We start from the raw sequence: 12,716 nt of genomic DNA on the forward strand, positions 1-12,716 counted from the left end.
CACAGATAACACAGGCCCCAAAGGCACCATTTAAAATCTACACCAACATCGCCCTGAGAGGGGTCAGGGGCAGTACCTCCAATTTGGACAAATTGATCTTCGGTCCAGAGATATACCCACATTGTTGGATGGCACAAAGACTGGAATTAGGTTTTCCCGAGGATGTTTTATGTACAGCAACATATAATCTGCGTACAGTGATATAATGGAGATATGAGAGTGGACCTTGACCCTGCAGTGAATGTGATATTCCCTAAGAAAACGTGCAAGGGGTTCAATGGCGAGGGCAAAGAGAATAGGTGAGAAGGGGCATCTCAGTCTCATACCCGGAACAGAGTGATATATTCAGACAGAATTTTATCTGTATATATCATGGCCCAAGGCGCATCTATAGCAGTCACACCAACCAGAGGAAGAAAACACCCAAGCCAGAGCATCTGAGGACTTCAAAAAGAAAGGGCCACTCCACTGAGCCGAAAGCTTTTTCAGCCTCCAGAGCGGCAACAACTATAGGGATTTCAGGGTTCACATTGCATGAGAGTGAATAACCGCCTCAAGTTATTTTATGTGGACCTACCAGGAATGAAGCCTGCCTGGTCTGGGAGTATGAGCTAGGACACATATGGGAGGAGACGGTCGGTGAGGATTTTGGCAAAAATTGTATTATATTAGGGATAGGGTCCTATATGAAGTGCACTTTACTGGGTCCTTACCCTGTTTCAACCACCCCGTCATGATGGCCATTTTGGTGGATTCGGGTAGTTTTCCCTGGGTGAATGCTTTGTCGTACATGCCACACGTGTCTGCAACTAGTACATCTGCATATTCTTTATATCGTTCTATAGTGACCCCGTCCAGTCCAGGGGCTTTACCATTGGGGAGAGAAAAGATTGTTTTGCGAATTTCCACCTCAGACAGAGGTGAATTAAGCTTTTACCCCTGTATTGGGTCAAGCCACCAGAGGGCAACCTGGTCCAAATATCGAAATATAGAGTCTCACCCCACTTGAAGTTGTGATGTGTATAGTTGTTTATAGTAGCTTTTGAATATCTCATTAATCTGCATGGGGTCCCTTCTTGAGGTCCAATCAGGGCATTCAATCTCTAATATCCTCTGGAAGGCGTTCCCGATTAATCACCCATGCTAAAGTATGGCTGGGGCGGTCCCCCAAGAATCTCTCCTCTCACTCCATAAGGAGATGCAATTCTTCCCATTTGATCCTAACAGATTCCCGGGTCAATTGGGAATCCCTTGCCCCCAGTTGTACCTCAAGGTCTTTTATTATCCTGCTCTTTGTTGGAGATGGATTTACATATAGTTTTCAACACCCCACCTTCTCTGGACATGCAGCAGCCCCCAATAAACACTTTGAAGGCTACACACACAATCATTGTATCTGGGACAGAACCCACGTTGGCTTCAGAAAAGGTTCTAATATCCTGCCTGATGTTCTCCTGAAAGAGAGAGACCTCAAGTGTCCATGCCCTGACGTGCCATTGCATACATTTCAAAGGCTGTGGGGAGCAAGTGAATAGGAACTTTAATGGGGAATGATGCGAAAGGGAACAGGACAGGATCTGGGCATCAGTGGCAGTGCGTAGCAGATTTGATGTAGCCATGACATAGTCGATCCTGGACGAGCTGCATGAACCCCAGAATAAAAAGAGTATTCCCTAGACTTTGGATGCAACACTCTCCAAACATCAAACAGTCTGTGGTAGTCTGGAATGTCGAGCCATGTTGTTGCCACTTTAGGCAGTATATTCTCGTGTGTCGTGGATCTGTCTAAGTGTAGCGTCAGTGCTAAATTAAAATTGTCTCTTCATATGATGTCATAGTCTGGAAATCTATGTAGGTGGTGAGCACAGCTCTGGAAAAAAACCTGGAGCGTCCACGTTTGCAGCATTTATGTTTATTATAAAGAACCCTGAGACTCTGGCCTTTCCCCGCCAGAAGCAAGCAAACCCCCTCACACCTCCCTGGGTCCTCAACTTTTTCATGAAGTTTGAATGCTAGAATCTAATGTACTCCCTGTGAACGAGTGGAGAAGGAAGAGCCATATCTTTGTACACTGCACTGGGAACATTAGGAGGCTCATAGTCTGGAGACTTTTTATGCATCATGAAACACTGTATATTGCAAGATAACAGGGAGATGTTGTTTCCTACTTTTGCGCTATGTGAAGACATTGATTCCCTATGGTTATACAAAAGGAGCTGGTCATGCACCACCTTGGTAGCTCATCACCCCATAGAGGCCTATCCATTATATACCGATAGAATACGATAGAACAATGGATTGATACACCAAAATGTCCACCTCCCCATTCTGCTCCGACTTTGCAATCCAGACCGCCATCAACACAAACCAAACACCACCCACCGCCTACGCCAGAAACCAAAATATACTGGCCAAATCACCCCACATAAAACTATCTAGAAGATCAAAAACTACAATACCCGCAGTAACTGAGGAAACGGGGTGCCATTGGCAGCCAACTGCCTCTGTGCAGCTCGGGCACATGACCAAGCCAAATGTCATCTTCCTGATCATTACAAGTTCCAACTTCAGAAACTGATTACTCTTATCAAGCATGACCTGTAGGTCAAAGGTGGTCAAGAAAGTGGGATGGTGAGCCGGACGAGGGTCCGGTAATTCCATTATGAATTGCTTCATCGCCTCTGGAGTGGTAAAGAATATGGCTTTGCCCATGTGAATCACCCAGAGTTTAGCTGGGAATAACATTGCGTAGCAAATGTTCTTCTGCCTTAGGATATTCTTTGCCGATTAAAAGGTCCTCTCTGCTCTTGTACCCGAGAACTGAAATCTGGGAATAGTTGGATCAGAGCAGACCCCCAGGGAGCTCACCCTTTTCCCTCACCGCCCTGAGCAGAACATCCCTGTCGCAATAATTAAAAATGCGTGCAATAATGGGCCGCTGAGGGACACCAGGTGAAGGTCTTGATGCCAGGAAGCGATGCATCCTCTCCACGAGAAACATCTTGGACACAGGGCGGTAGGCTAGCACCTCCATGAGTGTGTTTAAGACAATTATTTAATATTCGTAACGGGTTAAGACTCTGGTATGCCAAGGAGACACGCACTATGGCATCACAACCTTCCTGCTAGTTCATCATATTTAGCAGTGATTTTCTCGACATTTTGTTGGAGAAGGGAGACTTCCTTCTGCAAGTCCGAAACATTGTCTTCGTCCTAATTGATTCTGTTCTCTGCTTCAGTCATGCGCCCACATAATTTGTCTATTTTCACCACTGATATCTCCAACTCAAGCTTCAATTTCAGTGCCAAGGGAGTCTATGCTATTTTTGAGGGTTAATAGAGTATGATTAAGGGCAGCAACATCTAGCTGGGAGGGGCCTGGAGCAGGCAGCTTCAGAGGGGCTGGTACGTCCATTTAGGTGTGTTGGTCTAGTTTAGATTGTTTCTCTGGGTTCACCATTGATCCCCGTATTGCACAAAGTCAACAGATCCAGACATACATCCAATTCTGCTCTCAACATTTCCTGATTTTTACTTGCCCCATCTAATTCAGTCTTTAACCTGTTAATTAGCTGAGTATCATTCTCTTGCATTCGCAGGGACTTGTTTAAAATAAACCATATTTTGCCGCATAGCCGTATTAAACAGTCTTTCTCTGCACTTTTATCGGCTGCATTCAATAATCTTGTAAGGCAGACCTGAATTATGCTGCCTTCTGCAAAAATATTGTCTAGTTTTTCTTTCTGCACCTCACCCTGAATGCGGTTACTCCATTCTAACGTGCTATTTGACGACCAATTCCCATGTGCAAACAACTTTGCCTCTAAATATTGCACTAGATCTGAGAATGTGGTTTCCCTTTGTGACATTCTGAAATTCGTTTTTAGTGGCACACTGCTATTATAAAATGGGTTCCCTTTAATGTGCAAATGGCAGTGTGAGACACGCTTGCCACGCCCAGTAGGTACTCTATGATCACTTTCCCGGCCTGCAACGCACCATAAATATGTAGGGTATTTTGTGGAGATTTGGGGCCTGACGGTATTTTATTACCGCCGAAAAATAACTTAGCAATAATCACTCCTTGTATTCAGATTGGGCCATGTGCAACAATAATACAGTGGACATGCATTATTTCAGCACCCAGACATGCATATTTGGTATGCGTGGTTGGTGGTATTTTGGTGAGCATAATTCCCTTGTTTTATTTGTGGCCCCAATGTCCAGAATCCCTTATCTTTGCTTAGATTTTTTGTGTAATCACTAGAGAGACCTCAGACCTACATTTTAGGAATACCACATTTTCAGTGTTAGTGTGCCACCATGGGCGATCTCACTGACTTATTTACGACAGAGAGCTATATGTGGTAATTTTGTGGTAATTTCCACTACCTTATATACGGTAGGGAACTATGTTCAGAGAGTCCCTCTTCCCGTTGGCTCATGTACCTCCAACGAGCTATGCTACAAACAATCACTCTCAACTGTCCATACTGAATATGATCATGCACACATCTGTCTTAAAATGACAATTGCATTGTTTAAAAATCTCCCCTCATCATCAGCACTGTATTGGTAAATATAAAATACACCACCCGTCTGCTTTCAAATATTTTTCTGTATTATAAAAGTTGCATTTAAACACGATCTCACTCTTTACAGAAATAAATAAAATAGCACAGTAACAGCATTGCCTGTGAAACACCGAAAAAAGAGTGGCGGAGAACAGAACACAATTTGCAACATTAACATGTGATTAAGGCACCGGAATCTCCTTTCCTACTCTGACTGAATATTCTCGTACACACTCAGCTCCCACACTTATGTAATTACCTTATCTGTTCGGCCGAGTTTTCTTCAGCTGTTCTCTTTCTGAATGTGGCTCCCTTAAAGATTAACCCCAGTGAAAAGGAGCGCCTTTCCTTCTCAAACCGGGGTCATTGCCTGGAACTCTCAGCTTTTTCAGCAGAAATGCTCCAACCAGGAAAAAATAGGTCCTTCTCCCAGCTCTCCAAATCTCCACTCTCCTCCTCAAACTCCCCCCAGCAAAACTCTGATCACTCCCTCTAGCATGATACTTGCTATGACGCTGCTCCAATCAGAATCAATCATGCCATCTCCTCCTTCTCTACACAATGGCTCATTTTTATAGTAATACTTTGTAACCAACTGATTTCCTGTTCTTTCGAGCTCTTTTGCTTCCTGTAATTATCTGGACAGGGCAGCAGAGAAAATGAAAAAAAAAAAAATGGATGTGCGTTTAAAAGTTCACTTTCAGAATAGGCCTATTTCTGCAGTGGAGACACATTTTTATTAGTGGATTATGTTAACTTCAGTTTCATTAGTCAGGTTAGTTATGAGTAATGTTAGTTATTAATTTTCAAATGTGTCTCTCGCACCATAGGCATTTCAGGTGAAAAATAGTGTGCATTTTTGAATGTGCACGTGTGCTTTTAACTGTAAAAATAGATTTGCATCTTATATGTTAAAATCGTTTTGACTGAATAGCCTATCTTTCCTTGTTAATCTGGTAACACATATAGCAATGCACCGCACCCTTGTGGTGGTGCTGCATAAAAAAAAATTGCTACCTGTGCAGTAGTGCTGTAACACGCCAAATATCCTTACAGGTCTCCACTCACTGTGTATAAATCAGAGACCAAGGCTCCTTGCTTGTTTCTGGTTTCATTGTCATTTGCTAGGCACCCAATCCACTAATGAGCTTTCATAGTCTCTTCCATAGTCACGCCACCAGAAAAGACGGGTTGCCTCCTGTCTCGGCTCTTTTCTGGCTCAGAGCCTCCTACTTACTCAGCGTACCCACTGAGTAGCCTTCAGCTAGCGTGCTTTGCTCCTGCTCTGCCACCGCTAACTCCACATCTGTGCGTAGTTCTGCCCCCTTCAGGACGTCTCTACAGAGGCTCGCCCCTGCATACTGTGAACTATCCTCCAAGCCTTGAAGTTGTGCAGGCTTCTCCAGTCTCTATCCATTCACAGTTCTTATTCTCTGAATGTACATCATGATGATTAGAAAATATCAAGGATGGGATCTTGACTTAACCCATCTGCAGCCGATACATTTGTTAGGCAGGAGCCTCGGCCAAAAAAGCTATCTCAATAATCCACTTTGGTGTTTACCAGGGGTCCTACCACTGCTGCATGGCCTTTCTGCAGTACATATGTGAGGGCCTGCTGTAGCAGCTGCATTTTGTAAAAGATTGCCTGCACTTTAGCCTCAATTTGACCTTCACAGCTATGGTCACTCTGTCACAGCCAAGATCTGGAATCCTGTTGACATACTTCAACTCTGATCCATGCAGAAAGGGGGGCTGGGGAAATCAATTATCACCTAATAGGTCCTTTGGTCCAAACAGAATGACCTTTGTTTGGATTGAGTTAGAGCCAATTAGTGGACATCCAACTACTAACTTCATCCACAGCTCACCCGTGAAAAACACTCCTCTGTATAATTTAGCCTAGGGAACACCAGAATGTCATCTGCATAAATCAGACCATATGACTTTGCAGGATGTTCAATAGAGGCACAGTTCTTTACAATCTTAATCATAGTCCTTTCAGAGAGGTCCTCATTGGACTTGGAGTCATTGACTCCCTGTGAGGTCCCACTTGCCCAGACCACTAGGGAGGGGCTTGCAGAGTGGGTTCTCCTCTCCAGTCTCACAAGAGTGGATCCGATCTGGGAAAAAGGATTACATTTTCCAGATTATTTGTCACAAATACCTAGGCAGAGATAGATGGATGATGTGAGACCTTCCTTCGATGTTACTAAAAACAGGGGATTCTAGTGTATGCAATTTCCTCAATATGTCTATGTATGGACTTGAAGCGTGTGTAATATTTCTGAACAGGGATGAGGCCATTTCAATCAGCAGTTTAACTCAACTTAGACAATACACCGAACACAGCATCTTGTATTCTCTAGTATGCAATGGGCAGAAGAAATACTTTTCTTATTGGAAGCATGAAAATCAATTACTCTATACATGGTCTGGCTTTCTATACTAAAAGATGTTGATTCAGCACATGCCAACGAAGAGCCAGGAAGCTCTCCAAGTTGGTAAAAAAACCACTGAATATGCTTTTTTGCATCACAATCAAAGGGCTCAGTGCACTTTAATATCAACTCATCTTCTTGCCACTTTATCAGCAGACTGCTCGTGGAAACGAATTGACGTGAAGCATTGGATAAAAAGCTAATGGAGCAATTACACTCAACCAACAAGACTGCAGCATAGGCTGTGAAAATCATGCCTGAGCATGAAAACATTACTTTAGAAAACATTGCAACAATTAACTATTGCTGGGGTCTGCAAACTTTGGATCTCCAGGTGTTTTGGACTACCGGTCCCATCAGCCCAATTCTTCATAGTGAATGGTGAGAGATCATGGGAGTCATGGTCCAAAACATTTTAAGAGGCACTTTTTGGATAACCATGATCTAGTTTTAGGTATGCATGACGAGAAAACCCTACAGAGCAGGATTACTCAATACAAACAAATATCAAGTCAGGTACGAAGATGGTTCCCACGCTTTGGTCCACAAACTATAAAACAAGAAAGGCAGTTGTCATTGGTGCTGCCACCTCTTAGTGGCATCAGCTGAATGAGGTGTGGCAAGAAGCCACAGACCTGACAGACAGGTCGCTGCAGCTGAGGGAGCTGGTCCCCTCGTTTAGTTGCACATGCATATTGGGAATCGGGAACTATGCATCCAATATATAAGCATATGTACCAGGATTACTATGGTTAAGTACCGGTGTAACTGACCAAATTGTAGCAAAATTGACTAGCAAATTGGCTGAGATAAACATATGAGCCACAGCAGCAATCAGTGCTCAGCTAGACAATGCCAAAAAGGAGAGAAAGATGAGGGTGATTTCTCTAATTGGTGATTATTTACGTTGCAACCAAGCGGCCCATCGGTTGCTTCGGAGCACCGGAAAAAAAATAATAACGAGTTGTGGAAGATAAAGGGGAAGCTGAAGACCGGAATAAGGACAAAGAGGGAGGGAGGGAGGTGGCAAGATGGAAGAGGTGGCAGATGAATGAGAACACAAGGGTGAGCGCACGTGTGTCTACAGGGAGCATCGGTGGCAGTTCTCTTCATGTCGATGGAGGACAGGCAAGTTCCAGAAGTAGTCGCCCGTCAACGACCCTGGCTTACCAGGAGGCGGATCAGTGCAATGTTAATGATATACAGCCGGATATGTGGTTCCTGAAACACTGTAGGGGTTTGATCACATGGAATGGAACGAAAGGGACCGGTATAGGAACGGGAGGAGGATTTCAGTTCCAGGAAGCTAGGACAATAGAACTGGTGCAGTTAATAAGGAAGATCATAAACCTCCTGGTTTTCATCCAAGCTGTTGTACACGGTTGGCCATAGAACATACTCATTCAGTCTCACTAGCAAAGGAAAGGATAGAGCCATGCAACAAATTCTTACTTGTTCAGTTCAAGGTCTCTCAGAGCAAGACATGCAGAGCCCATGAAGTCATCGGTGGTCAGGTCTCGGTCATATACCTAGTAATGAAAGAAAAAAACCAAAAACAAGGTCTGCTTTAAAAGAATGTGATGGTATTTTGCTCCGCAATATAACAAGACAGACAAAAATAGCACAACACATCATAATGGTCGCCAGACCATGCCCTATGGTCCCACTGTCTCCTATACTTGTTACATCCAATATACCCTCTGTTAGAGTGTGTGGCTTTGAAACTTTGTACTGACTCCAACTGGATGAGGACTAGCTTCCTATACAGCATTGATGATAACACAACTGCATTATCTTAATTCATGTTGGTTCTGTGAATGCAAATAAAGAGATGGTTAACACATAGTGAACTGTATGGAAAGTCTTGTATGTCCATAATTCCTGCATGGCACCACATCTTTGAGAATTCCAACTATCATTTAAGTTTGGAAAATTGATGTGCGCACCTCGTTTTGTGGTGACACCAATGCATCAGCTAGGTGTGAATGGCAGAAGGCACTCTTGAGGTGAATGGATTCCAGGGACATTAGGGGGCTGAAGAAACAAACGTGCAAACAAGTGGTTTGAGAAGGGGTATTCTTTAATTGAACGGTGCAGTCATTGTCAACCATGTTGTTCCTTGAAAGCCATGATCCTCCCTCGAAAACACCCTGACTAGTTTTGCGATGCAGAGTTTAGCATGAATGTGAAGTTTGGATAGGTTTGTTGGGAGAGGGCAGGCATCATCCTAGGGTGTAGATTGGTTCTTAGTTAATGAGGGTTTTTGGTGATATTGCATAGATGTAATTCTGCGTGAAGTAGGGAACCTAGAATGTCACAGAGAGACTCACCAAGTCCCTTGCAGGTGAAGAAGATGCAAGTCAAGTGATGTTCCAGTTACTGATCGGTCTGCCCAGGTTTTGTATAACTTGACCTGAAAATGTGAAATGTTCTAGACTAAAGTAAAGGAGTATGACTGTTGAGCCAACTAAGTAGATGGGGATGGAGAATGAGAGCAACTGACATACGATACACATATATGCAAATGTTCTAAGCACTGATATGTTCTCTCTATGGCACATCATTTTCGAGTTCTACTCTTACACGCATATATCTGAATCACCATTCGGCTCGATACCACATTTCTCTAGTTTTCTAACACGACTATTTGTAAACTATAGTTCAGTCTTAGAGCACTCAACTTGCTTGCCCTTCCAACTGTGCACTATTATCTTCCTTGATACCCCAAGAGGCACAGTGGGCAATCAGAGTTATACCCGCAGGCTCTGAACACTTGGAAAGGTGTACAACCCAAATGCAACGGCTACTTGAGCAAGGAGAGCAGAGGATCATGGCACTGTTCAGCTAGCTTCCTGCACACTCCTCACACTCCTGCATTAATTTCATTCGGCCTCATTAGGAGTATGCCGGTGCGGTCACAACGGTGCTGGTAAGTTACCAGCACCATCTGAGTTCTGCGGGCGGGTGCTGTCGCCACAACATCTCACCCAAACCTATTTCAGTGCATGAATACACTGTTGCCGACATCTCTTGTTCCTATACTGGAAGCTGCCCTGCACTTTACTCCCAGCACCTCCCATTCTGATTGTATGTATCCTCCAAAGGTTCTCAATTTACCCCAATTCCATCTTTTTCAAAAAAACATTGAAGAAGAGAGGCAGAATATTTTGGCCAAACCCCACTCCAGATAAGTGATATCTGCACAAACAATACTAGAGCCCACACACTTTGGCAACATTAAAATCCTCCATAGCCTAATTTTTCTGACGGTAATCCACAATCTTTCACATGGGAACAACAACTCAATCTTTACATGGCCACTTTGTCTTGCTTCCAAGACAAATGGGTTGCCACAGAGCTATCCTCAAGGCTATACCCCGCTCCCCGTTCCCTTCTCCTAAGCAAATGTTCAACCCATTACATCCTTTGGATTTGCAAAGTTCTCTTACTGATAAGCCTACACATATTTTGCAGTATGGACTAAACAATGACAGTTTTTACCTTCCAATTCTACTGATCTAGATAAATCCACGCTCACATAAAAACCTCACCAACGCAACATCCCGAAACCAAGGTTTAGGGACTCTGATGCATCTGACAGATTCATCACCGTTTAACCGGGGGTTCTTCCTTCATGTGGCCAGGGTGAGGCAGACTCTTCCTGATCCAAATCTTGGGGGCAGATCTTTGTGGGAAGGTCACATGGTGGAGTGGCATTGTCAGATAAAACATGGTGTACTTTTTGTTTTTCTTTTGAGACCAATTCCCCTGCCTTTATGGTACAGAACTCCCAAACTTTTATCAAATAAAGTATCAAGTACTTACACAAAGAAGAGGACTGCGAGGAAACTGATTGAAAACCAAAACACGCAGTCTAGTTGTAAAACAAACCTGATTGGACAGAGGAATCTCACCTCCCAGAGACAGGAGTTTAAAGATGCCACAGCTGAGAGAGAAGGGGGCTGTGGCTGGAAGTTTGCTGAGCAGGGTGGGCATCAGCAAAAGCAACCAGTACAGAGAAGTTAATGGTCAGGCTGTAGATGGAAATCCAGAAGCTCTACGGCCGTGTGGCGAGAAGCAGCCCGGTGAAGGGAGCTAAGGTGGGTGAATGAGGCTGAGCTAGGAAACCAGATTAGGGAGCTGAGGCCAAAGTGCTGCAGGGACATGCTGTTGGTGAACCGCCATGCCGCAAGAGCCACTGAGTGTCTCATCAAAGAGCTGGAGAGTCAGAAAGATGGTCACACAACTGGTGAAACCAATGTTGAAGGGTTTGGATGCTGGGAGATATGCCTGAGAACCAAATGGTAAACCTCAGGAGGCAATATACCAGTTTGCCCTACAATGAACTGCATAAATCACAAATAAGGATAGAAATGGAAAAATAACGTATTAACGTTTGTATGCAAGCAGAAAGGGAGGAAACATATCCCTTTGTATTGAATGTGATAACCTGACCAGGAAAGTAGTGCCCGGAATAAAGCTGCAAGTGCTTTTTTAGAAAGCCCTGATTGGAGAGTGTACCAGGCAGTTACATGTGTGTGCATCCAAGAACGCCCTGGCAGAAGGATATACCAGGCAGTTGCACACGTATGTGAATAAGAGAAAGCCCTGGTAAAGAATTATACCAGACAAGGATAAGCTGAACATTGCATAGGAAGTATCTGGTCTTAATAAAGTCCTAATAAACACATATCAGTACACCAGGTATCCTAATAAGATAAAGATAAATATGCAAGTTGTTTTGTGTGTACCCCAGGTATCCTAGTCCTGAGAAGGGTATATTAAGACATAACCTCACAGCCAAGTTGTTTGGTCTACTGATTGCTGATCAAGAGAAAAGGAGTGGAGACCTGGTAAAGGAGTCTACCTGGCATCCTACCGAGATACAGGGTTACAACCACATTGTTTTGGTTTACTAGTTGTACTGATAACCAAGGGAATATGAGTGAAAACCTGGCAGGAGAGTACACCAGGTATCCTTACAAGATAAGGACACAGAACCAAGTTGTTTTGTTTACCAGTTGTGCTGCTAAGCAAGGGAAGAGGTGTAAAAACCTATAGGCGCATACACCAGGTATCTTAACAAGATAAAGACAATGAGTCAAGTTGTTTTGTATATGGTTGTGTTGTTGATCAAGTGTTACGCTCACCTGGACCCCACAGGGGTGTCGATCGGACCCGGACAGCTGCGGTCTCCGTCAACGTGATGCGTAGTGCAGAGATGACTGTCTGGACTGGCCTGCCTAGTCTTGTCTGCTGGACCCGAAGAAGTATTTTCCTGCAAGTGGAGACAGGGATTAGCCACCGGTGGGTTTTAGTGATGGCCTCCCAACTGTTCTCACTCTCCCCCACTAATCACCTCCGATATCCCCTTAGTAACCTCACATTATGTTTGTAAAAGATGAGCTCTCCATCCTGCGTGTCTTGCAGGGGCGCGTAGATACCAGTTACTTCACTGATTTGAAGGCGTTGGGAGAGTTCCAGTAAGCATTGACTCTAAAGTCCCAGGCGGGATTGGTAAGTATCAAGTTCAAAGAGTTCAATGTGCCCGATGTTCACTCTTGTCCCCTTCCTTCCGTAAGTTGCAACTGAGTTCGTGAGAAGAAGGTCTCGTAGCTGCTGCTGGCGTTCAGGTAAGAGTCTGTGTTACCCAACGCTGTCCAGTAACTATTGCATGCGTTAACGTGTTGTTTTTCTCCCT

General features: G+C 44.1%; 1 protein-coding gene across 5 annotated transcripts in view; it reads right to left on the reverse strand.

Annotated features, from left to right (window-relative positions):
* Nucleotides 1–12,716, reverse strand: part of MCTP2 (multiple C2 and transmembrane domain containing 2) — a 1,028,969-nt gene that overhangs the window by 427,288 nt on the left and 588,965 nt on the right. For all 5 annotated transcript variants that reach the window (XM_069625066.1, XM_069625063.1, XM_069625064.1 and 2 more), the window contains exon 6: nucleotides 8,468–8,544. In XM_069625066.1, the coding sequence (XP_069481167.1) occupies nucleotides 8,468–8,544 (77 nt within the window). The remainder of the gene's footprint in view (nucleotides 1–8,467; nucleotides 8,545–12,716) is intronic.

This window comes from Ambystoma mexicanum, chromosome 11 (assembly GCF_040938575.1).
Source record: "Ambystoma mexicanum isolate Mex_15411 chromosome 11, UKY_AmexF1_1, whole genome shotgun sequence".
Lineage (NCBI taxonomy): Eukaryota > Metazoa > Chordata > Amphibia > Caudata > Ambystomatidae > Ambystoma > Ambystoma mexicanum.